At 41.3% G+C, this 24,086-nt stretch overlaps 1 protein-coding gene and 1 non-coding gene across 10 annotated transcripts in view; one reads left to right on the top strand and one right to left on the bottom strand.

Moving 5' to 3' along the window:
- Esr1 (estrogen receptor 1) overlaps window positions 1–24,086 on the bottom strand; it is a 343,514-nt gene that overhangs the window by 175,845 nt on the left and 143,583 nt on the right. For all 9 annotated transcript variants that reach the window (XM_050135642.1, XM_050135643.1, XM_050135645.1 and 6 more), the window contains one exon: window positions 7,038–7,154. In XM_050135642.1, coding sequence (XP_049991599.1) covers window positions 7,038–7,154 — 117 coding nt within the window. The remainder of the gene's footprint in view (window positions 1–7,037; window positions 7,155–24,086) is intronic.
- Window positions 14,828–14,920, top strand: LOC126497857 (small nucleolar RNA SNORD88). The gene has a single exon (XR_007590698.1). It is a non-coding gene; the product is annotated as a small nucleolar RNA SNORD88 (small nucleolar RNA).

Here is a 24,086-nt window from a genome sequence, read left to right as displayed (position 1 = left end):
ATGTGTTTACCCAAGAAGTGAAAGAGCCATGTACTGAAAACTAAGTATCAATTAAACAAACTGAGGAAGACCCTGGCAAATTGAAAGATAGCCAATGTTCATGGATTTAAAAAAAATCCATTGTTAAAAATGTCCAGAGTAGCTGAACTGATTTACAGATTCAATGTAATTTGTATCAAAATGTCAAGAACATTGCTTAAAAGAATACAATAATCCTAAAAGTCAGGTGCAAACAAAAAGTCCTAAATATCCAAAGCAATCTTGAGCAAACAGAACAAAGCTAGAGCAACACAATGATTTTAAATTATACATCAAGGGTAAACTATGATCACAAAAGCATGGTAATTATACAAACAGACACACTGATCAAATGAAACAAATAATTCATAAACAAAAAAGAAGGTAGAAAGAACATAAGGGCCAGATGGGAGGAGTGCTGAGGAATGCTCTCTTCCGGACAGGGCTATTGTGATCATTTACTCAACTACCTGAGTTCATGCTACCTGCACCTACACACGGTCAAGCTGACCAAGATGGGGAAGATGATCTCCAAGCTCCACCCTCACTAAGAAGCTCCTGGCATTTGATAGCTGAAGAGGGAGAATTATTATTTTCTTTTTCTTTAGGGATGTGACCACTGATAGGTTTCAATGCCCCACACCTGTTTATATATGGCCAAAATTAACTGTACTGAGTGGGTTTTCAAAACCAAACAAACAAAAAAGCCATGAACTTGAGGCCACACTGGGGATAAGGAGCTTGGAGGGGAGTACAATATGATCATGTTTCACTGTATATATTAAAAGCCCAACAATAAGAAACATGTTTTAAAAGAAACAAAAAGAGCAGACTTAGGTCATAATGATGATGTATTCCATAAATAAAAATTAAGCGTTTTTAAAAACACTTTTCTTGCCTCTTTAACATAGTGGGGGGTTTTGATCATATTTAATCTCTTATTACCCAGAATACTACAGATATGAAAACATTATAATAAACATTGTAGAGCAATTGCTTGGCAACTCTAATAAGAGCTCATGCTCTCACCGCATGAATAAAACAGAGTAACCCTTAAACAATATATCACTTTAGAACACTCTTGAATTTTGGGTGAGAATGCTGTTATCAAAATATTTACAGATTAGCTCACTGCTTCTACTATCTCAAATCTCAGTGCAAAATTCCATGAAACCTAACTGGTATACTTAGTGAGTAAACTCTGCTTGCCTGTTAACATGAGGCAATTTCCTCATCCGCAAAATGAGGATGCTGGCATCTACACGCCTTTGGGTCTATTGTGACAAGTCTCTGTAAATCTTTGGCAAAATTAAAGGATAAACCACAAAGCTCATTTATCATGCACCTATACACAACATAGACATCAAAAGGCCTTTTTAAGGCATATGCATCTATGCCAGATTTTGGCCCTCCAAAGGAATTGGATACACTAACCTAGTAGACACGTATACCTGTTAATATTTGCTTCCAGTGAAAACAATTTTAAAGGCGCAAGTTGATGATAAAGTTCTTAGGAGGCGATGCAATCACTCACCTTGTGTAGAACTTTGGATCTGTAAAGTATTTTTATATGTTGTGATTTGTGGTCCTCAAGACAAACCGGTGGAGTAGAAATTGTTTATCTCATCTTACAGTTGAGGACAGCATGGCTTCTAAAAGTGACCCCAGCAGAGCTGCCTACCAAGTCTGAGGAGGAGTCAGTCTTTAAACCAGGGCTTCACATCTGAAGCCTTTCCCTTTTCATTAACCAAGATTGTCAAACACACAAGAAATAGTAGATACCTGGAAATCAAATGGCCTGCGTGATCTGCCGGGTTGGATAAAATCCAGGAGCAACTATCAGATGCTCTGACTCGCATCCTGATATTTTGTAATTTACACATCCATCCTCCAACACAATCGAGCCTCGACGTGCCTTCTGGATTTTATTACATGCAGATGTTCTCTTTGCATTGTGAGAACAAGGCTGCAAGAGGCTAGGGCCGTATTCATTGTCTCTTTACCCACAATGCCTTGTAAGAAGTCCTACACACATAATTATTTAAACAGACTGAGTCCATTCTTTAAAAATTTCTTAAACCTCTGCTCTGAGGCTTGTTTTAGGGCTAAAGAGGGCAAAGAAAGAACTCCAAAGAGCCAGCTTGGAATTTGTTAACTATCTAGCAGTACAGCCACTGGGAAGTTCTAATAATAGTGAGTGGATCACCCGGAAGAGCTATGCTGTGCAAGTGAGAACACTGGAATCTAACCCAGCCTGGGGCAACAGGGAAGAGCTTCCTAAACAATAGATGTTACTAGACATTCCTAAACCATAGACTTTAAGTGACAAAAAAGGAAGAAAAACCAAAGCAGAGAGAGCTAGACATGCACTCAGGTGGAAAGGCATTTCAACTGCACATCTTAAATGTTGCATCTTCTGGAACCACAGTTCTCAGAACAAATCTAATCATGGTGGGACACCTGGAACAGCAGGCATTTTAACAAATGAAAGTCATCTTCTCAGGTAGCCAAATCATGCACTCTTAGATCTGTAGAAGAGGTCTTCAGTAAGAGAATCAAGTCCTATTCTAGACTCCAATCACTTTCTTGCTATGTATGTATATTCAATATCCCAGTTGGTATCTAGCCTGGTTAAGAAACTGGATGGTTATGAACCTCTTGGATAATGTTGCCAAGGTTTATCATAGGCATCTTTACAACTACAAATTTTGTAGTTAGCTATAGTGGTACTTCCTGTTGTAAATTAAGTCTTTATCCTAAGAGCGGTTGATACATATGGTGTCGTGAGGTCATGTGTGGTACCCATGTACAATAAATCATATTGCTTTACAAAACGATACTTTATAAGGGTCATTAGCATGAGATGTTGTCACAGGCTATATTTTCATGATAAAACAATCTCAAAGGGTATGTATATGAATAGCAACAGTCAGGAAGACACATTCTCAGTGTGTATAGACAGACCCTGAGTAGTTGACTGGGGACCCTAAAAAGACACTGCTAAATATTGAATCGTATGCCTGCAGAATTTGTATTTTGAAGCCCCAACCTCGAGAACTGCAGAATGTATCTGTCATGGAAAACAGGGCATTTGAAGAGTGGTTAAACAAGCTCATAAGGTTACGTCCCTAATCTGGAATAACTGGTGTCCTTACAACAAGAGGAAGAGAGTGTGGGCAGAGGAAAGGTCATGTGAGGCCAGGGGGGAGTGGCATGCTGCAAGCCAAGGAGAGAGGCACCAGGAGAAACCAGAGCTGCTAGACAGACTACAGGCTTCCAGCCTCTAGTACAGGACGAGGCTCATTTCTCAGTAAGCCATCTGATCTGTGGTGCTCTCTTGCAGCTCGCTAGAAGTAGGGAATTTTAACCCCAGAAGGAAAACTCGTGTATCGAAATTCCAGCATCCAAAGTGATATTTGGAACAGCTCCTTTATGGAGATAATTAAGATTAAATGAAGTCAATATTAGAGAGATAATAACTCAGAGGTTAAGAGAACCGACTACCCTTTCGGAGGACCCAGGTTCTATGACATGGAGGCTCACAACTATCTGTAACTCCAATTCCAGGTGATCGGAAGTCTTTTTCTGAGTTTCAAGGATATCAGTCAAGCAAGCAGTGCACAGACATACATTCATGCAAAGTACCCACACACATAAAATAAAATAACAATAAAAATTTGTTTTAAAAAAGATTAAATGAAATTAGAGGGGTAGGCCCTTAACTCAATAGAACTGGTATCCTTCTAAAAAGTGGAAAGATGAACATATATTCAGAAGAAATGTTATACGAAGATACCTCAAGCCGGAAGAGAAATCTATACCAGAAACCAAATTCTCTAGCATGTGAACCTCAGACTTTCAGCTTCCAGTAATGTGAGAAGGCTAATTTTTGTCATTTAAAATATCCAATGTGTAGCATTTTGTTACAGTAGCCCTAGAACACTAATACAGACATACATTTTTTCAGTCACAAATGCATGTGTACAAATATGTGCTAATGGGACTGGAGAGACGGCTCAGAGGTCAAGAACACTGGCTGCCCTTCTAGAGGTTTTGAGTTCAAGTCCCAGAAACCACATGGTAGCTCACAGCCATCTATAATGAGATCTGGAGTCCTCTTCAGGCACACAGGCATACATGGAGGCAGAATGTTGTATACATAATAAATAAATAAATCTTAAAAAAGGAAAAACCAAGTATGCGCTGACATAGTGATGTGGGCTGTCCTCTTTATGTGTTGCTCTTACTGGTTGATGAATAAGGCTGTTTTGGCCAATGGCTTAGCAGAATAAAGTTGGGTGGGAAATCTGAACAAAGATAAAGAGAGAGAAAGTAGGCTGAGTCAAGGCAACACCATGTAGCTGCCGAAGGAGAAATATGCCCAGAACCTTATTCAGTGAGCCACAGCCTCATGATGATACACAGATTAATAGAAATAGGTTCATTTAGGACATAATAGCTAGCTAGAAATACACTAGAGTCACTGGCCAAACGGTGTTGCGATTAATACAGTTTCTGTGTGATTATTCGGGTCTGGGTGGCCAGGAAACAAACCAGCAGTCTCCATTACAGCACAGACTGGCCCAACACAGGCAAATCTGCATTTCTATTCGAAAACAGAAGCATCCCACTACGTCATTGTCATCCGGAATTTCTGTTAGACAGAAAATGAGGGAGCATCGTTTAGATTTATGCAGCCAAAATGGCTCTCTCTGCATAACGATTAGGATTTTTAAAAAAGAATTGTTTTTAGGAAGGGCGTCAAAGTATGAGGGCCATCACATTTTTCAAAATGCTCTGGACATATTCGGGGTGATCCTTTCACTCTTCAGAGAGAAGGAATCCCTGGCTCAAACTGCCTGCAGTTCATGCAGGAGAAACTCGACCTCTGCTGTTACTCCCTGAAACAATCTCCATGAAGCTGTTACGTTCCTGTCACTTATCAAGCTACCGTAGGAAGCTTTTGGTGAGTTTAATTAAGCCTGACTAATTTTCTAATGGTACAAAGAAAGATGAATTCCTAAATATTGAATCCATTTGTGATTCAAGGTGTCATCTTCTGAATGTGACTGTTCAGTTCTTAGAATTAATTACCTCTGAATTCCAGCTGCTTTTTCAAGCATTTAAGACATGTAGTCATATTTCACACAAAGCACAAATTCAACATTTCAACTCTCTGCTAGGAGACAATTCTAAATGTCACGTTCCAAGTCTCATTCTGACCAGGGAACGAAGGTGTCCTCCATAGTAAGCTGTGGTAGTCAAGCGTGCCCTCACCCTGACTGCTACTCTTGGGTTTCCCCCTCTTCCCTCTTTGCCCTGGTATTAATCAGTTAAAACCTGAGTTTCCTCTGCATTGGGGAGATAGCTCAGTTGGCAAAGAGCTTCTCTGATAAGTCTTAGGACAGGAGTTTGATCTACAGGACACACATGAGAAAAGCTGGGTAAGGACACGAGTGCTTGTGATCCCATTCTGACAGGTCTAGACTGATCAAGGAGACAAATCTTCGTGTGTCTCTGTAAGGGAGTTTCTCCCTGGGTTAACGGAGATGGAGAGACTCACCATAACTGTGGGGTAACACTATACCATGGGCTAAGATCATAGATGCCATAAAAAGAAAATAAATGAGCTGATTGGGACATTCATCATTTTCTGTCTCCTGTCTGTGGCTGCGTTGTGACCGGCCACCTCAAGCGTATGATGCCATGACTTCCAAGCCATGGCAGACTCTAGTCTCAAGCAGTGAGGCAAAAACTGAACCACTTCTCCTTTAAGTTGCTTTTGGTAGGTATTTTTATCACAGCAATGAGACAAAGTACCTTTTTGGTTTTCTGATACAGGGTTTCCTGGAGCTCACTTTGTAGACCAGGCTGGCCTAGAACTCACAGAGATCTACCTGCCTCTGCCTCCTGGGTATTGGGATTAAAAGCATGCACCAGTCAGTGAGATAAAGTAAGTATTAATGATACGTCCAGCAATGGTGAAATGGAGAGAGGCAGAGGTCTGGGTTTAGTGGTCAGCTAGTGTAACCTGCTTGAGCAGTTCCAGGTCAGTGAGAGACCCTGTCAGACAAGTAGATGGTACCTGAAAAAAAAAAACATGTGGAGTTGTCTTCTGACTTGCCCATGTGTACCTGCCCTGTTCTGTTATCACATCTGCTCCTAGAAGCCTTTCCCCAGGATAACCCGCATGGCTTCTTTCTCCCTGTGTCACTGTGGAGACATCTGAGTGCATCTGGGACTCGACTTCCATCTTGCAATACCTGTTGGGTCCCTGTCACTACAGAGAAGGCAACCCAAGATTAGAATCGATGATCCCTCGGTAAGATTCCCGACTCAAGAACTCCAAGGAATCTCTCAGATAACCACATGTTGAATTATCTAATAATCTCCCAAAGAAGACTGGACTTCAGAGTCCCACGCAAGAAAGCTGGGAGACTGAACGCGTGAGGAGCCAGGAGGGGATGTACGCGTGCACCCACGCACCAGCAGCCACAAGATAAAGCAATGTCACACTGCTGGAACCACCCTAGCATCAGGCCAGACACAGAGGCTGTGGAGGCTGCTGACTCAGCTCCTCTAATGCGTTTTGATTGAAATGCAGATTTCCTAAGTGACATAAAACAATAGAAGCAGACTCAGCAGCTGTCTAGCTCTCCCATAGGGGAATCTCCATTGAGGAAAGTTCATCTCCTAATAACATTTTCTGGCATTAGCTATATCAACGGAAACATCAACACCTTCCCAGAGTGAGTCACGGAGGAGCCCTCCTTCACCTAGTACCTCCCACACACCTTTGATTTCCAACGCAATGTTTACCTTGAAAATATAAAACACAAGGTGGTATGGTAGAATTCTTGGTTCTAGTTGCTTCCAGTTAAAAACAAATACTACGCATCCTGAAAACCTTTGTTCCAAACCCAAGAAAAAGAGAGAAAAGGTTCTAAAATGGGAAAGCGTCAGCTCTGAGGTTACAGCAGCCAGCCCCCTGCATCAGCACCTCAGGTGCATGCACTTACCGCCTTTCATCATGCCCACTTCGTAACACTTGCGCAGCCGGCAGGCCTGGCAGCTCTTCCTCCTGTTCTTGTCGATGGTGCACTGGTTTGTAGCTGGACACATGTAGTCATTATGTCCTAGTGAAAGCAGGAAGACCAAATGAGTATCATTTCAGGAAACCTAGCAGGTCAGAATCTACATGGAAACTTCTGGAAGAGGTGTGTTTCATAGCCATGGCTTGGCCTTGGTGAGCTGCTACCCAACTTTCCTTCTTCTCTGTCCTACATGCAAACAAAAGCTCTGTTTATCCTTAATCTATGCCTCAGATGATTGCTATAGGAGTCATCTGGGCAGATCTCCTCCCCTCCACACGACCTGTGTTGGACAATATGATGTGGGTTTTGTTTGGGCTGCAGGAAAATATCCTAAGCAACATATATTCACAAGGCCAGGGTTTCTCTCTATAAGCTTTGTTTTGGTTTGGGGTTGGTTTTGGTCTGGGTTTTAGTGGGATCTCTCAGGCCACTTACTAAATAATGTTAGAAGAATGGTCATAAGTCAAACTTTTCAGAAATTCAAAGAGAAAACGAGGAATCATTAACTCATTAGATATTCAGATGAATTGCAGAATATCTAAATTCAGCTGAGAGTAGTAGGCTGGGTCGGAGTTCATCTGTCAAGTGCTAGCTAGGGGATGCTGAGTAAGATGCTGGCCATTCCCTCCTGTCTAAGCTAGAAAAGATAATGATATACATATATAATAATTACGTAATTGTTGAGGCCTTTTTCTAAGACTTTAGAAATGAGTCAGTGTAAGTCAAGGGATAATGACAATGCTCAGATTGATCAAGTCATCCAATTAGGAAGCCCCTTTCTTTCCTTTCTTGACTATTGGTTCTCTCCATCAGATGCTTCTCATTGGCCTGGGCATATGCAAGCCCATCCCTTCATGTTAACTTCCACGTTTTATCAATGCCCTTTTGACCCAGTTGGACTCCTCAGAAATGTCCACGCTGGGGTCGCCTTTCCTTCTCTCTCTTGAGTGACTCAACACAAGCTGTTGGTTTTACACTAAGCTACCTCTCACTAATTGCTCCCGTGGGAATTCCACACACAATGCCAAACATTATGTAGGGGAAAGTCTTGAATTTAGACTAAGGACTAAGGGAATGACATGTGTTACATTCTCAAAACAAAATATAGTGCACATACTAATTTAGAGACATCAAACAGGCCTCTAGTCCAGTCCCCTGTTCACTAAGGGCAAGGTGCAAGCTACTGAAATATTTGAACACAGGCTCTTTTGCCTCTTTGGCAACATGAGAGTCAGACCCAACTAGAACAAGATGGGGTGGGGATTTGAAAAGAAATATAAGACTCCATCTTCAGATATAGTTTATGAAAGCTGTTGTGTAAATAGGCCTCAGACCAACTAACATCTTCATTCTTCTGTTGCATTATGAGAGACCAGTGAAGACAGTAAGCAGGGCTATAAATTTGCAACTCTGGCAAAAGACTTCACACTGAGTCAAAAAATACAGACACAATGATTTAAAAAAAAAAAAGGAGTATCACTATGTAGTTTAGCCTGGCCTTGTATTCACAAAGATCTGCCTGGATTCTAGGCATGTACCACTGTGCCTGAGCACATTGCCTTTATTAACAGGGAGAGATTGAGGAAGGCATAGAATGGGGAACAAAGTTGATCTGGACAAAGAGTCATCAGACTATAAGCAAATGGTTCATCATTCTAACGCCCTAAGGCAATTTTTTGTGTTCTACCTCCTCTGGTGTTTACAAAGACTACAACGATATATTTTAGTTCAAAAAAAATAAATACACATTATTAAGCCACAGAAGAAATATTTAATAGCTACTTAAACCAAATACTGCGTTGACTCACTTTCTCTATGATAGCCAGGTATTTTGCAAGCCAGAAGATGAGGGGAGGAGTGAAGTGAATCAGAAACCAACTGGCTGCCTCTCTATTTGGATTGGCTACCCACTGCAGATGTCTATCTCCCTGAAACCAGGTGGAATTCTTGAACGAACATGTCTAATATGTAAAGCGCACCGGATCTGTGCAATGGACTCCATCCCTTAACAAGAATGAGGGCAGAGGCCCAGTAGTATGATCACAATGCAGGATTCTATGACAGCGCTCAAAATAAGCTAATGTCCGATCAATAAGCTGACTAGCAAAATATTTTAATAAGCAGTACATGTTTGCTATCTTCAGCAAAGCTTACCTTCCCTAGGCAAACACTAGGCATGAAGATTTTTAAGTTTTCAATTAATATTAGATTAAAAAGCCACAAGGCTGTCTCCCCTGCCCCACTTGATATAACTCTGTAACTGCCTGATGTCAAAGCAAGTATTTCCCCAACTCCTTTAGAAACCCTCTTTAATCTTGTAAAAAAAAAAAAGGATTTATGAGAAAATTATACTGAACTAGAATCAGTTTTTGAGAAGCAGCTCAATTATATGAGTGAAAGCTACAGTAATTTAACTGCAGAGACAAGAAGCAGTGACCCTATGATAGGACTGGAAGGATTGTAAAACAATACATCTAAACTGTACTATTCAGGTGGAGAGTTGCAACACTAAACACTGTTTTCTTTCTCACCAAAAATAAAAAGTGAGGCCTTGGGGATGTCCCTCCGTGGTTGAGCACTTGCCTAGCACATACAAAAACTTGGGTCCCATCATCATCACACAGAAAAAAAAATTAAATAAAAATCCTTCAGAGGAATATAGAGCTCGGGCAGTGGGAAGTGTAGGGAGAGGATGCAGATGAGACCTACATGCAATGCAAACCTGGTCCCCAAGAAACACGGGGCTTTGCGACACGAGGACTTTTCCTTCAGCTTCTCTAGGATTTCTTTCTCTTGATTTTTCCTTCTCTCACAGCAGCTGTTTTCTTTTTATTATTATCGCTCTGAAAGCCTACATTTGTTAGTTATGAAAATAAACAACGTTCCATATCCAGACACTCCAAAGAAAGATAAACAAGGACCTAATTAAAGCAAACAGTAGCTTGAGAGAAATCTAATACCCTGGACTCTTCCTTTGTCTCCCTTCTCCTCAGGACATTTTGGCAGCAGCCTCAAACCACATCTCCTTTGGGGGGCTTTAGTCAGTGCACCCAGCATCCATCCATCCATCCATCCATCCATCCATCCAGAATTGACTCATAGACCCTTTGGAACTGGCATTACCAGTTGAACAACTGCTGTGGTTTGAATTTCGAATGTTCCCCACCAGCTAGCATTTTGAATGTGTAGTCTCTGGTTTGTCTGCTGTTTAGAAGGTAGGGCCTGGCTGGGAAAGACAAGTTACCATGGGGTGGATCTTTGAAATCTACACCCAACCTGCCTGTGCCTCTCTCTCTCTCTCTCTCTCTCTCTCTCTCTCTCTCTCTCTCCCAGCAGTTGACAGACCCTGCCTTAGACTCCCACCACCTCAGATCGAGGCTTTCTGCCATCATGCCTGCCCTGCAACAATGGATGAAGATTATTTAAACCTGTGAGACAAAATAATCGTTCCTCTGCTAAGCTAGTTCTGTTGGGTACGGTGTCACAGCGTCAGAACAGTAACTAAGACAGTGACCATCTTCGTGTGTCTGCAGGCTCTCTCATCTCAACTACCAACCATGAAACCGCACACACAGACTCACCAGAGGTCACCTTCTTCACCGACCCTCCCACTACACCCCCATCACACAGTTTCACATGCAGAGACACCTAGAGAGATCAAATCAACTGTTCTAATTCTTTTTCAAGACAGAGCCAGTTGTTTAAAATAAACATAAGTATGTGTGTATGAGAGAGAAAGAGAAGAAAGGTGTGGGGGGTGTGGAAGACAAGGGAAGATTTAGGGTATCTTGGGGGTATGGGTATATGTGGAAGACAGGGGTAGGTAGACTCGGGGTGTCAAATAAACACAAATGTGTTTGCGAGAGAAAGGGAGGGAAGGTGCCATGTGTGGGGTGTACGTGGAAGACAGGGATAGACTTGGGGTGTCTTCTTCATTTCTCTTTTACTCCGTTACTAACGATGTTTTTTCTTTTATTTTAAAAATGTACTTAGTTCCATGCATGAAACTAGAAAAAAAAATCATCCTGAGTGAGGTAACCAGACCCAGAAAGACAAACACAGTATGTACTCACTCATAAGAGGATATTGTATGTAAAGCAAAAGATAACCAGACTACAACCCACAGTCCCAGAGAAGTGAGGTAATAAAAAGGACCCCAAAAAGGACATGCATGGACCATCCTAGGAAAGGGAAATAGATAAGATCTCCTGGGTAGACTGAGGGTGGGTAGAGGGAAGAGGGAAGGGAAAGGGGGTAAGAACATGAGGAAGCAGGATGGGTGAGTTGGGGAGGGACAGAAGGAGAGCAATGAAAGCAAGATGGGTTTTGAATCAAAGTCTCCCTCACATGAGAGACTGAACTCATCTATCCCGGCAACCTTCATTAACAGAAGGCTAAACTTGTCTAACAACCTCTTTATTCAAGAACGTGATCTATGTTCCTGCTGGCAATCATGGTAGGCTTCTCAACAGCTATCTGACCAATGGGTGTTATCAATGGGTGTTATGAGACCCAGGATACCTGTACATAAGGAAGTGAAAACAGGGCACTGACATAGCCAAGCTGATGTCATGCCCTTTAATTTAAAAATATGCAAGGTATGTAAAAAAACCTGATATTAAACATTGGGATTAAAAAAGTCTTACATTAGAGGGTAACGGGCACAGGTCAGATCTCTAGATATGATTTACAGAGGACCAGGCATATTACCTGCCTTACACCCAGAAGAAGATGGGAAAATCCCAAGCTGACCCTTGCCCATTAAGTGGAGTTTCATCTTTGTAGAGTCTCGTACATCAATCACTAGTACCAAAAAAAAAAAAAAAAAAAAAAAAAAGAATGCATTGAAAGAAACCAGGCAAAACCGAATAGCAGGTTCTTGGGGTCACCAACAGAAGAAATGGACAACAGTCAAGGGATTGAAGAGGGTAGGGAGAATTCAAAAGGCTTCTAAGTGAAAGTGGGAATGTAGGAACGACTGACATTTAAAAATGAATAATTAGGAGTATTCACAATTATGCCCAAGAAAAATTCATATCAAAATAGGTACTAACCATCCATTAGTACTAAGGTACCTGAGGCAAAAGAAGATGAAAAGATTTCATCAGCTTTCTAAATACCTGGGGCTGGAAGAAGAAGAAGTGAAAGGCTCCTGCTTTTCTCCAGGATGTTAACCGGGAGGAGCTGACTCGAGAGGGTGGGTAGGAAGAGGAGGTGTAGAACAATTCTAAACACATTAAGAGACAGTTCAGAAAGACATCAGCCAGCTGTCCAGCTCATAGTTGTGAGAGAAATACTAAAGTCAAATCAAAATGAAATTGCAGGTGAAATACCTGGCAATTCCTCTTTCAGGAAAATATTAAATAAGTGGAGGTGTTAGAGGTTGGGGGATTGTCTAGATCAGATTAGCCCTTGGATAACTCTATCAGGGACTGTCTGGATTGTTCATTGATGAAAAAGAGCCCAGCCTACTGTGGGAAGCATCATTCCCTGTGTTAAGAGCCCTGAGAAAGCTAGCTAACGACAGGCCACTCAGCAAGTCAGCAAACAGCATTCCTCCATGGTTTCTACTTCATATCACCGCCTGAGTTCCTGCCCTGACTTCTCTCAGTGATGGAACCTGTTAGACAAAATAAATCCTTTCCTTCCATGAGTTGCTTTGGGTCATCATTTTATCCCAACAGCAGAGATGAAACTAGAAACAGTTTTTCTAGATTCCGTCTCCAACATCAAATATTCATACATGTCTGTGACAGAAAGCAGGAATTCAGACAGATATGGGCATGTCCACACTTAAAGCAACACTACTCATAATAGCCAAAAAGCAGAGACAATTCAAGGTCTACTGACTTAAATAAACATACAAAAGGTGGCATGTAAATACAACAGAATTACCATTTAGCCTTTTAAAAGAACAAAAATCTAATATATACTACAATATGTGTGAATGGCGAAATCATAACGCTAAGTAAGACAAGCCAGACACGAAAAGCTAAAAATAGCTCTGGGTACATGATGTACCTAAAAGATACGCAGTGCTGACAGCCTAGTGGCCATCAAGATTCATCAGAAAGTGAGGCAGTTATTACTCAAAAGGCACCGTTTCAATTTAAGAAAGGAGAATGTTCTGCTCATACAACATAAATGGACCGAACTGCACCAAACTGCGTAGTTTGAATGGTTCAAGTGATAAACTTTTGTTGTGTATACCTAGCAATGGGGTTGAGAAAATGAACTTGGAGTTGTCATAAGCATCTATGTAAGAAAGAAGAAAAAGGAATCAAAGTTGGAAGACTGTGTTGGTCCTGACTTGCTCACATGTGGCAGGCTCTGTGGCCAAGGACTGACTGACTAGCACCATGGGCCATGTGCTTTTCATAAATTAGCCACTGTGCTTGGTGAGTTCAGTGGTTTACTTCATCTCAGGATCGCAAACAACGAGTCTGGTTACTCTAGCTGCACAGTCCGAAGCTGAGACTCCAGGGAGTTAACTTGCTCATAGTTGCTTGGCCCAGAGATGGTAGAACCATCATTAAAATTCAGGTCTGTCTAATCCGTGAGTCTTTGGGTTTTTTGTAGAATACTGCCATTGTTAGCTAAGTAGAAGGAACACAATACTGACTCAGAACATTTAAATATTAAATTGTTGCTTACAATAATAATGGAACAGTTTAATAAATCACTATAGCTTTTAAGAACATTTCAGAATTAGCAATACACTCATCTCCAGACTGATTCCTAATACACGGTTCTCTCTCACCAAACACGAAAGATAAACCACATGAAAGATATTACATTTATTTGTGGATCAGGGCTTGAATTTTTTTGTTGTTGTTGTTCTAGAAAACCTCTTTAACATATTCTAGCACAAACTATGGATAAAAGGAAAAACTAGAAAGCAAATTTTTTGAGGAAATTAAACAAAAAAACTTTATGACCTCTGAAAGAATAATTGCAGCAGGATGTTTGTAAATAAATCCCACTTCGATATTTAAATGACTACTCTCTGATTCACAGCCAGTGCAATGAGCCAAACCAAATGAAATCAAATTTGGCTGTCTCAGTGAACACATTCCTAAAAGTCCAGTGAGGACATTCAGTGGGCCCTGATGGGAACTATTTCACAACCACATCTGTATGCAGTGGCATGAGCAAAAATCAAAACTAAACAATACAAAAAGACACTGAGTGTCTTAGTCATGTATCCCAGATTCTATTTTCACACTAGTCTTATCCAATTAATCTTATTAGAGACAACGCCTACCTCAAAATGGTATTTGGCTTTTATTTTTTTATCTGAACCAGAAAGTATTACTAATATCCAACTGTATTCCCAACAGATGTTTTTAAAGAAGGAATTCTAGGAAAGACAACAGCCCTGGAAAGTTTCCTTTTCTACATGAAAGTGAAGTCAGAAGGCCTTCTCTCTGTCCTCACAAGACCCCGGTCTACTGCAAATGTTGACAGGACGCCATTGTGTCCAGTCTCTGCAGTCCACCTGCACAGCCACAGTTGTTCCAGCCACCTGGCACGGGGTCAAGCCAACAGCTGTGGGAAAGCATGAGGGGATCCGTGACCAGCACCTCACCACAGTACCCCAGAGACAATGAATCTCATTCGGCAATGCTTCTCCTAGCTCCACACACACGTTAGTGCTGTTATGCAGGCCACACTAGGACCCTCTGAAATCCGCGCCCCTCCCCTCCTCCCCCCCCCCGCCCTTATGATGTCCCGCATAGGGCTCTGATCACCCCAAGGACATGGTGCCTTGCCCCAAGACCCTTGATTCCAGGACATGTGGGGGGCTGTGGAGGAAAAAGAAAAAAAAAGATGGGGTAATAGGGAAGGATCAAACAAAAAGGACAGTGGAATGATTGGGATGACTAATTCAAAGGAGGGTAGCATTCCTCTAACACTCTAACATCCTGGCCCTTCTCCTTCATACTGCATGCTTCCAGAAAGTTCTCCAAGCTTTCTTACCACTTCAGCTCCTTTAAAGACTAAACGTTGATGTCCAGAAGTGGTAGAAAGAATTTCAAAGTGTTCCCATCTTGAGAGGCAAGGAACAGAAAATGTTCTTGCATTCTGACAAATGGGATAAATACGCAGGGACCTTGAGCAGGGTTCTCCCGAGTGTCCTGGTCCCTCAGAGCCAAGTTCAAGCTCATGTCCCAGCTCAGTGTCATTTTAATGCTTTAGGGGGAATGGTAAGGATGGCTGACTGACATCAAATGTGGTGCAGAACATGGAGACAGAGAGGTCCTTCAAACTGCAGGATCACATTTTTTAGTGAACTCTGCATGTACTGGCTTTGTGGGAGCCGGGGCAGTTTGGATGCTCACCTTACTAGACCTGGATGGAGGTGGGTGGTCCTTGGACTTCCCACAGGGCAGGGACCCTGATTGATCTTTGGGCTGACAGGGAGGGGGACTTGTTTGCGGGAGGGAGAAGGAAATGAGATGCAGTGGCGGGGAAGAGACAGAAATCTTCAATAAATAAATTAATTAATTAAAAAATAAAAATAAAAAAAATTAAAAGTAGAAACTCTGATTTATTCTTACTAAAATTTCACTGTAGAAATTTAATCTGTGGAGTACACATGTTAATAAACATGAATGTACAAGAAAAAAAAAAGAATTTCACTGGTCTTTGGGAGTTTCTCCCAAGTTCTTTTATAGGCAAAACTCTGCCTAGACATTCTGATGCAAAGTAAGGACAAAAAGGTGAGGCATTTAAGATTTCACCGACAGGGGCTTCCCCAGCACATCTGTAGCCTGAGGTCAGACATTGCTGTTTTTTGTAATTTGACTCAGTTCTCTTCAACAACAAGGAAACAAATAGCTAGTCCATAGATCTTAGAAATATCAGCTAATTGAAGTGTGGTGGTGGTGCATGCCTTTAATTCTAGCACTCAGGAGGAAAAGATAGGTAGAGCTCTGTGAGTTCAAGACCAGCCTAGTTTACAGAGTTCCAGAGCAGCCAGGACTACACAAAGAAACTCTGTCCCCCACCCCCAGTAAAAAGAAAGAAAGAAAGAAAGAAAGAAAGAAAGAAAGAAAGAAAGAAAGAAGAGAAAGAGAAGAAATATTAGCTAATCGAGTTTATCAACCCCAACAATTTCTCCTAACTAATGGGAATCAGTCAATGCTAGTTCCCACGGTAGCCATTTTTCTTTCTCTGACACTTAGCACAATGGTCTTAAGATATCCCCACATTCTTGCAAATGAAAAGACCTTTTTAATAAATAATATTTCAATTCCACATATAATTTCAAGAGAAAAGAAGAATAACTAACAGATGTAGTCAATGAGTACAAAGTTTTTGTTCATCTTATGGCCACTGAACAGATACAGGATGCACAAAGAAGCATGTAATGATTTGCATGGCAACTGTCATCCTAGGTAGCATGATCAGTCCTATTTCCTAGTCCTCAAGGCTGGGGACAATTTTTATATGTAGGTTACAGTTGCCATGTAGCCTGGCAAAGAGCAAAGTGAACACCTGATGGTCATTCAGCAAAAGTGGAGGTGTCATTGAAACACACCTTCCTAGACATCCAGACCACCCGAGACAATGAAGTCATGCTTCCTCTTAAGAACATCATCTCAGATGACCTTCATCCCACCACTGGGAGAGCAACGTCATTTCTCAACTATCCAGGCTAGTGAGATCATAGATAACACTTTATTAGATCAGCATAATTCCTAAAACATTCTAAAACTTACCCTTGCATTCATTCCCAGGTAAGTGTTGCTCTCATCCCTCACTAAGGAACTTTCTCTTGGCAGAAAGTGGAAAGTGTTACAGAAATCCATAACTGGTGAAAATGCATGTATCAGCTGATCACGGGGCACCAAACTTTAACTAATACATCTACAGTACAACTCCTGTACCTGGGACTCATGAAACCTCAAGGAAGATAAGGCCAAAGATTGTAAGATCCAGAGGCCCAGGAGGCCTGCTAAAAGACTGTGTCTCCAAGAAACAACAGGGGAGCTACACTCATGATGCCTTATGGCTGTCTAAATAAGACCTGAAAAAAATAGCAGGATACATGCTAATGAGAAAGGGGAAAAACATCATGGGGTTCCAGCCATAGCCAGAAATCAAAAAACAAACAAACAAAAAAAATCCCTACAGACAACTAAAGAATACTGAGAGAGGGTAAATTAGCCTTCCCAACGATGAGGCCCTAGTTGGTCGTCCAATTCCAAATGGTCAACCCTGAAATCATGTGTACATGTTACTTTAAATGGATCAGCAGGTTGTATTTATATACTTATTCCATTGTGTGTGTGTGTGTAAGAGAGAGAGAGAGAGAGAGAGAGAGAGAGAGAGAGAGAGAGAGAGAGAGAGAGAAGCAAAGAAAAAAGTCACCGATTTGAGACATGGAAGGTGTTAGAGGAGACATGAAAATAACTGGAGGGAAGAAGGGGTATATGAGAGGGTGCAATTACATTCAAAGTGTTTTCTAATATTAAAAAGAAGTGAAAAGACAATAGCCATCTGTAGCCAGAAGAACCCCAAAACAACTGAGCCCGGCAGCAAGGCAGAAAAAAGCCTCCTCTGCCTAATCCCTGCTCCCTAAAGTTTCCTCATTGCTAACACATGAGCCCGGTGAAGAAGTGTGAAATTGTATTTAGCAGAATATATCTCAAGACATGTTAAATGTGGTGCGATTACCCCTTTGCAATCTCCGCCCTTCCACTGATTAATGATCCATGCAACTCCAAACTCTATTCTGAAGACGCCATTATAAAAGTTATTGGGGTTTGGATTTCCTTCATTTTTTTAATTCACTAAAAATGCTAAGTTCGCAATAGAATCAGAACCCACTCTGTGGAAAGAGGAGGCTGCAGTCATAGTTCTCTTAGGGAAAACACGGCAAGCCGAAAGAACCCTCCCTGCCACAAGATAAAGTATATTTCAACAATATGGTCATCAAAGAAATTTACATTTTAAAATCACTGGCTCCTAATTCTCTACTATGTAAGTTAGATGCTTTCATTGTTATTAAAGGGTTTTTTAAGAGGGAAAAGCTAACAAACGCTTGCAAAAAAGAAAACACACTTGTGATGTATTCTAAGAATTCCATATCAGCAAGAAACCATGTCCTTGACATCTGTACAGTCTCAAAAGCATGTCTCTCTATCTCTGATTAAACCCGATAATCTTCAAACAAAAGCCACAGGGCAGAGGTGGACATCCAAGTTCTTAAATGTTCTTGTCTATGGCTGCCAGCACAACACAGTGGAGTTTGCTCCATAGCTAACGATCCGTGTTCGATCCCTAGGATGTCGCTAACTCACGCAAGTTGTTCTTTGACATCCGTAGGCAGGCCAGGTCATGTGTGTGCATGCACACTTATTCACACACATATAAGTAAGTGAATAAATAAATGGAATTAAAATTTTCAAAAACATGTCTTTGAACTTCGGCAGCTGGTTTTCAGGTGTCGTTTGTAAGAAGCGAAGGGCATTGTTCTTCTGTCACTCAGGACAATGGCCTCAAGGTTTACTCAGAGTATTACAATGACAGGCTCTCCTTTTTTAAAGCGTCAATAATATTCTAACTCCAAATACAATTTCAATGGCAAGGAAAAAGACAGATCAGTAGGGAGATTGACTGGGAAGTACTGTAATACCTTTCTATAGGGCAGTGATCCTGTAGATCACACAGCGGGTAGTTGGCCACACAGGGTTGAGCCCTGGAAATGCTGAGAGTGCATTTTGGGTGCTCTTACCATGCACAGAAAACTGATGTGGGAGATTCCTGAATGCAGTAACCATTTCATTACACTTAGGTATATCAAAATATCAGAATATATTCTGGAAACGTATCATTTTATTTTCAAAATAATTCAATTTGTAAAAGAGCCAGGGATGAAGACAGAGAGCCAGACAAAATGGTGACAGCTGTTGGTTGTTTCAAAGCAAGTACTTGACTGAGCCAAGTGGGAGTAGAGATGGTGATGGTTCTTCAGAACGCTGGGCAGGCTGGAACGAGCTCTGAGCAGAAAGGATAGGACCTTTTTGACATTTACATCTGAGGAAATGGAAGTTCACAAACTTGAGGTGCTCAGGGAACATCAACTGATTCACCATTGTCCCACAGAAGTGACCCTGCATGTGTGATTCAACCTCCTACGAGTAGCAATTGGTCCAGGGATGTGACCCTGTCCAGAGAAAGGCCAGAGTCCTTCGCTGGTATTGACTAGTTGGAAAAACGTCATAGTCTATGTCACTTGACAGCTGTGGCCAGCCCAGATTCCCGGCTTATGGCAATGAAGACTGACAAGGGGGAGACATGAAATGGCCACACTGGCAGAAACAGAAGCAAGGATGAGATTCTGCCCAGCCCCAAGGCCCTAACGGCCTGGAGAGTGAACTCTTGCTCTGTCCCAGGCCTGTCTGAGAATAGCCAGGACACTCAGAGTCTCCCATAGACATCCATTCTTTCCCCACTGCCAACACCAAAGCAAGTCTCAGGTGAGGTTTAAACTAGAACCCCTAACTAATGCGTGAAATTATTTTCTAATAATAAAGGTAACTATATTTCTATGATAATTTTTATATGTAAAATTATCTCATCCTATAACTTTATTAACTATATTTTATAAATTGTGACAAAATATGATGTTAATTAAAATGTAAAAATATACTAAGAGCAAAGACTGTGTGTACTATTTTGTACATCATAAGTCACAAAAATTAAAAAAAGCAGAGAAAGGAAGTTAACACACATGACTCTTTATAAAATTTTTTAGAAGAACACTTCTTTCTCTCCTTTTTTTTTTTTTTTTTTTCTGAGACAGAGTTTCTCCGCATAGCCCTGGCTGTCCTGGAACTCACTCTGTAGACCAGGCTGGCCTCAAACTCAGAGATCAACCTGCCTCTGAGTGCTAGGATTAAAGGCATGCACCACCACCACCTGGCAAAAACGCTTCTCTTACCTGACCCATGAACCTTTTTAAAGCTGTTCACTAGATTTATTTGGTAGCTGAAACAAAGACAATTGTGAAGGAAGAAACAAACCTCCACCAAGTTCTGGAGAAACAAATCAAGCTAACACGTTACGTCTAAGCACGTGATCCAGTCTTTAATTCCGACGCCTTTCACTTCAAACACTCTACCAAGATAGCTTCATAGCACCATCTGTCAATCAGCGCTCTCTGACTCAGGTACACTCCCAGGCAAAGTCACAAATAAGACAGCACCAGACCAAGTGTGACTGGGTCTTCTACTTAAAACTGCAAAGCTGACTCCCTGCGGGTAAAAGGAAGCCTTTGGAATCAAGATATCCATTTTATTGTTTCCCAGATGAATTCCCAAACTCTGACAGACTCAAGGATGAAGGAGGCACAGTGAGAAAACCAGAACATGTTTCCGATTCAGCTCCCTTTCTGCCCAAAGCTCACTCTTCAAGCAAATCAATTAACTTTTGAATATGTATTTAACTATTGTGTGCATGTGAGTGTGCAGATGTGTGGAGGTCGGAGGACAATTTGTAGAAGTTGGTCCTCTCCTTCTGCCATCAACCTCCAATTGTCAGGTTTGCAGCAAGCCCATACCTGCGGAGCTATCCTCAAATGTCTCATGGTTGAAAACAAGCACTAGTTTCCTGACTCCGTACCCCAGAAACGTCCCCAGCATGTCGTTAAGCCCACGTCCACTGGAAATCTGCAGTTACTTCTGTCTCCTAGCTACTGTGTCCCTCCTTCAGAGAGGCCGAGTTTATTTCTGCAAGGTGAGGGTCTGGCCCCATCACCCGGCACCTTCATACCTGTGACCCCATTCTGACCTCCCAGCCCATCCAGTCTTCCGTTCCACTCACCTTGTTTTATCTCAGTTTCTTTTTTTTTTCTCCTACATATTTCACGAGAGGCGAGGCCCAAGAGCAAAAGAACTCACTAGTACAGTTGCTACTGCGATGATTATTTTTAACGATTTCCTTTGAAAGGGGTCTGAAAATGAAAGGCAATTAACATAGCTTGCATGGCCTTAGAAACTACAATTAACTTAAGTCAAAGAGGCCTAGCATAGTGGGAATCGTGTAGGAAAATTTAGTATCTCTAAAAAGAAAAATATAAAGATGCTCCCAAAACTTGTGTTAATGCAGCAGAATACTTCCTTTCTGCTCTTAGGGGAAAAAAAGGTAGCCCATTTTAAAGGCACATTAACACTAAAAAAGGTACCCTTCATATCTCCAGGCATACTACTTAGAATAACCAGGGGTCATCAGTGCTGTGCTCAGATTCTCTACAGCTTTAGATGTGACCCCAGAAGTCAAGCTAACAGGAAAGTTTCTGACCCAAGTACACCTTGAATTTCCTTAGATTTACTTTCAGTAGAGATGGACACAAAAGGGGAAGAGGACAATGAGGAAGAAGGGGAAGACGAGGAGGAAAAGGAAGAGAAGGAGGAGGATGCAAAAGTTTGATATTACACTGGCTTATTCATTAAATTCAATATACATAGTTCTTTTCTTTCTAGTTTTTCAGATACTTCAAGGTAAGTTTTCATGCCATTTTCCAACTGCTTTTATAACAAAAGTCATATTATTTCCAAACAAGTAAGAGTAGAATGAGTTACCAGAGTTCATTCATAAGTTACTTTGGTGACTGCCTTAGTTAGGGTTTCTATTGCTGTGATGAAACACCATGAACAAAAAGCAAGTCCAGGTGGAAAGGGTTTATTTGGCTTACACTTCTAGATCATAGTCCATCATTGGAGGAAGTCAGGATGGGAACTCAAGTAATTAGAACCTAGCAGGAGCTGATGCGGAGGCCATGGAGGGATGCTGCTTACTGGCTTGCTTCCCCTGACTTTCTCAATCTACTTTGTTACAGAACCCAGGGCCACCAGCCCAGGGATGACATCAGCCACCAAGGACTGAGCCCTCTCTCATTGATCACTAATTGAAAATGCCTTGCAGCTGATCTCACGGAGGCATTTCCTCAACTGAGGCTCCTTCCTCTGATGACTCCAGCTTGTGTCAAGTTGACATAAAGCCATCTAGTACAGAGACATTGCTATGTGGAGTCACAGTGAAGGGTAAGCAGTGGAGGTCGGGATCATGTATTATCTCTGGGCCAAAGAGCACATATATCCAGTCCATGCACGCAACACTCTTTCTGGTATGTGCAGGCCTCAGAGCAAGCAGGTATGTGACCAAAGTCATACTGATAACAACCTAGCTCCCTCCCAGGAAGCAAGGTCTTCCTTCCCAATCGGGGTGCAGAGTTAGAGTCAATGTCACAATTGAGGTGATTAACTAAAATGATTCGCCTGGCCAGCCAGTACTTCTGCTCTAACCACTGAGATTTCTGATGGATTTATTAACATAAAGTCCTTCACCTCCTCTGCTATGATTTCTCAATAACCCAGAGCAATAATAGTCTCCTGGGACCAACTACCCAATGTCTCTTCAACACAGTTCACATAGCCTCTCAATCAATGAAATGAAAGTTACGCTTTAGTGCAAACTTGGTACCTTGCAAGCAAAATAAAGATACTTTTAATGTAAGAATAAAGAAGTGTGAGATGGAGGTGAGCCCTCAACATGCTGCTGTTAAATCCCCTGATGAGCTGCATCACACACCTGTACATGATGCTTTATTATACAAGGAAAAGGTGCTTACTGAGAAGATAACAATACAGATGAATAAAAATCAAAAGTCAAAAATCCATGATCCTGTAATTCACGGATAGTTGCTAGATATATGTCAAAGAACACAATTCCAAAAATTTAACTAAATAGATAGGAGGTGCGAGGAAGGACACAGGATAGGTACCTATATAAATGACATATAGCTGATGGATAGATAGATAGATAGATAGATAGATAGATAGATAGATAGATAGATAGATGATACTTATGCTCATATATATAATAATAATAATAGCAGATGATAGATAGATGATGGATAGATAGATGATAGATAGATAATACTTACATTCATGCATAAATAATGATAACAGCAAATGATAGATGATATAGATAGATAGATAGATAGATAGATAGATAGATAGATAGATAGATAGATAGATAATAGATAGGTAGGTGTTAGAAAGAAAACATACATATTTAAATATATATACTTACATATATATCAATATGTATACTCATATGTACACATACACATAAATGGAGGTGTGTTTATAAAAATATTTGATACAAATCCTTTCTCTCACATGCTGTTCAGAAAAAAACAGCCACCTATAAAGCATTTTATAAGCAATAGCTGTCATGTAGAACACTTGATAGTACTTCTGTTTCTCGGAAAAATGGAATCCAAATCAAAGCATGTGACTACGATGTCCTTACTTGATCAATAAGGAGATATGAGGATGAAACTAGTAAAAAGGATTAGGGCACCTTGTCCCCCAAAGTGTCCTAACATACATCTCACTCTCCCGGTTTCTCTCAGGGATTTACAGTCAGCGAGAACACAATCAACACGGGACACACTCAAAGGAGCCCATTGGCAGATCTAGACTCAGACATTTCTCTTGTCTCCAGTGCGTACAGCATTTGATTAGAAGGACCAGCATTGAGGGAAAGGTGTTTGAAAGAACATACAGAGAAAGAACAGAAATCTTTCAAACACTGTGATAGAGTTGATGAGAACTTGTCAAATTTTCTACCTTCTTTGAAACCAGTTATTACTGCCATGATTTTATGCATTAAATGGGGTATCTAAATTTACCATCCCCCGATGGTTCATGTTGCACAGAAGCCTAACATCAACTCTTGGAATGAAGACTCTGTCAAATGTTCAAAGCACTGTTGGGGAAAGAGAGATGGCTCCGTGCTAAAGAGCATGTGCTGCTCATGCAAAGAATCCAAGTTAGAGTCCCAGTACTCACATCGGGTGGCTCAGAATCACTCCAGCTCCAGGAGCTCCGGTGTCATTTTGTGACCTCTGTGGGCACCTGCACACACACACACACACACACACACACACACACACAT

Source organism: Alexandromys fortis, unplaced genomic scaffold, assembly GCF_014885135.2.
Source record: "Alexandromys fortis isolate MF-2015 unplaced genomic scaffold, M_Fortis_MF-2015_v1.1 scaffold_23, whole genome shotgun sequence".
NCBI classification, from domain to species: Eukaryota; Metazoa; Chordata; class Mammalia; order Rodentia; family Cricetidae; genus Alexandromys; species Alexandromys fortis.
The sequence above is the reverse complement of the archived record's forward strand: the minus strand, read 5'-3'. Positions and strand labels throughout refer to the sequence as shown.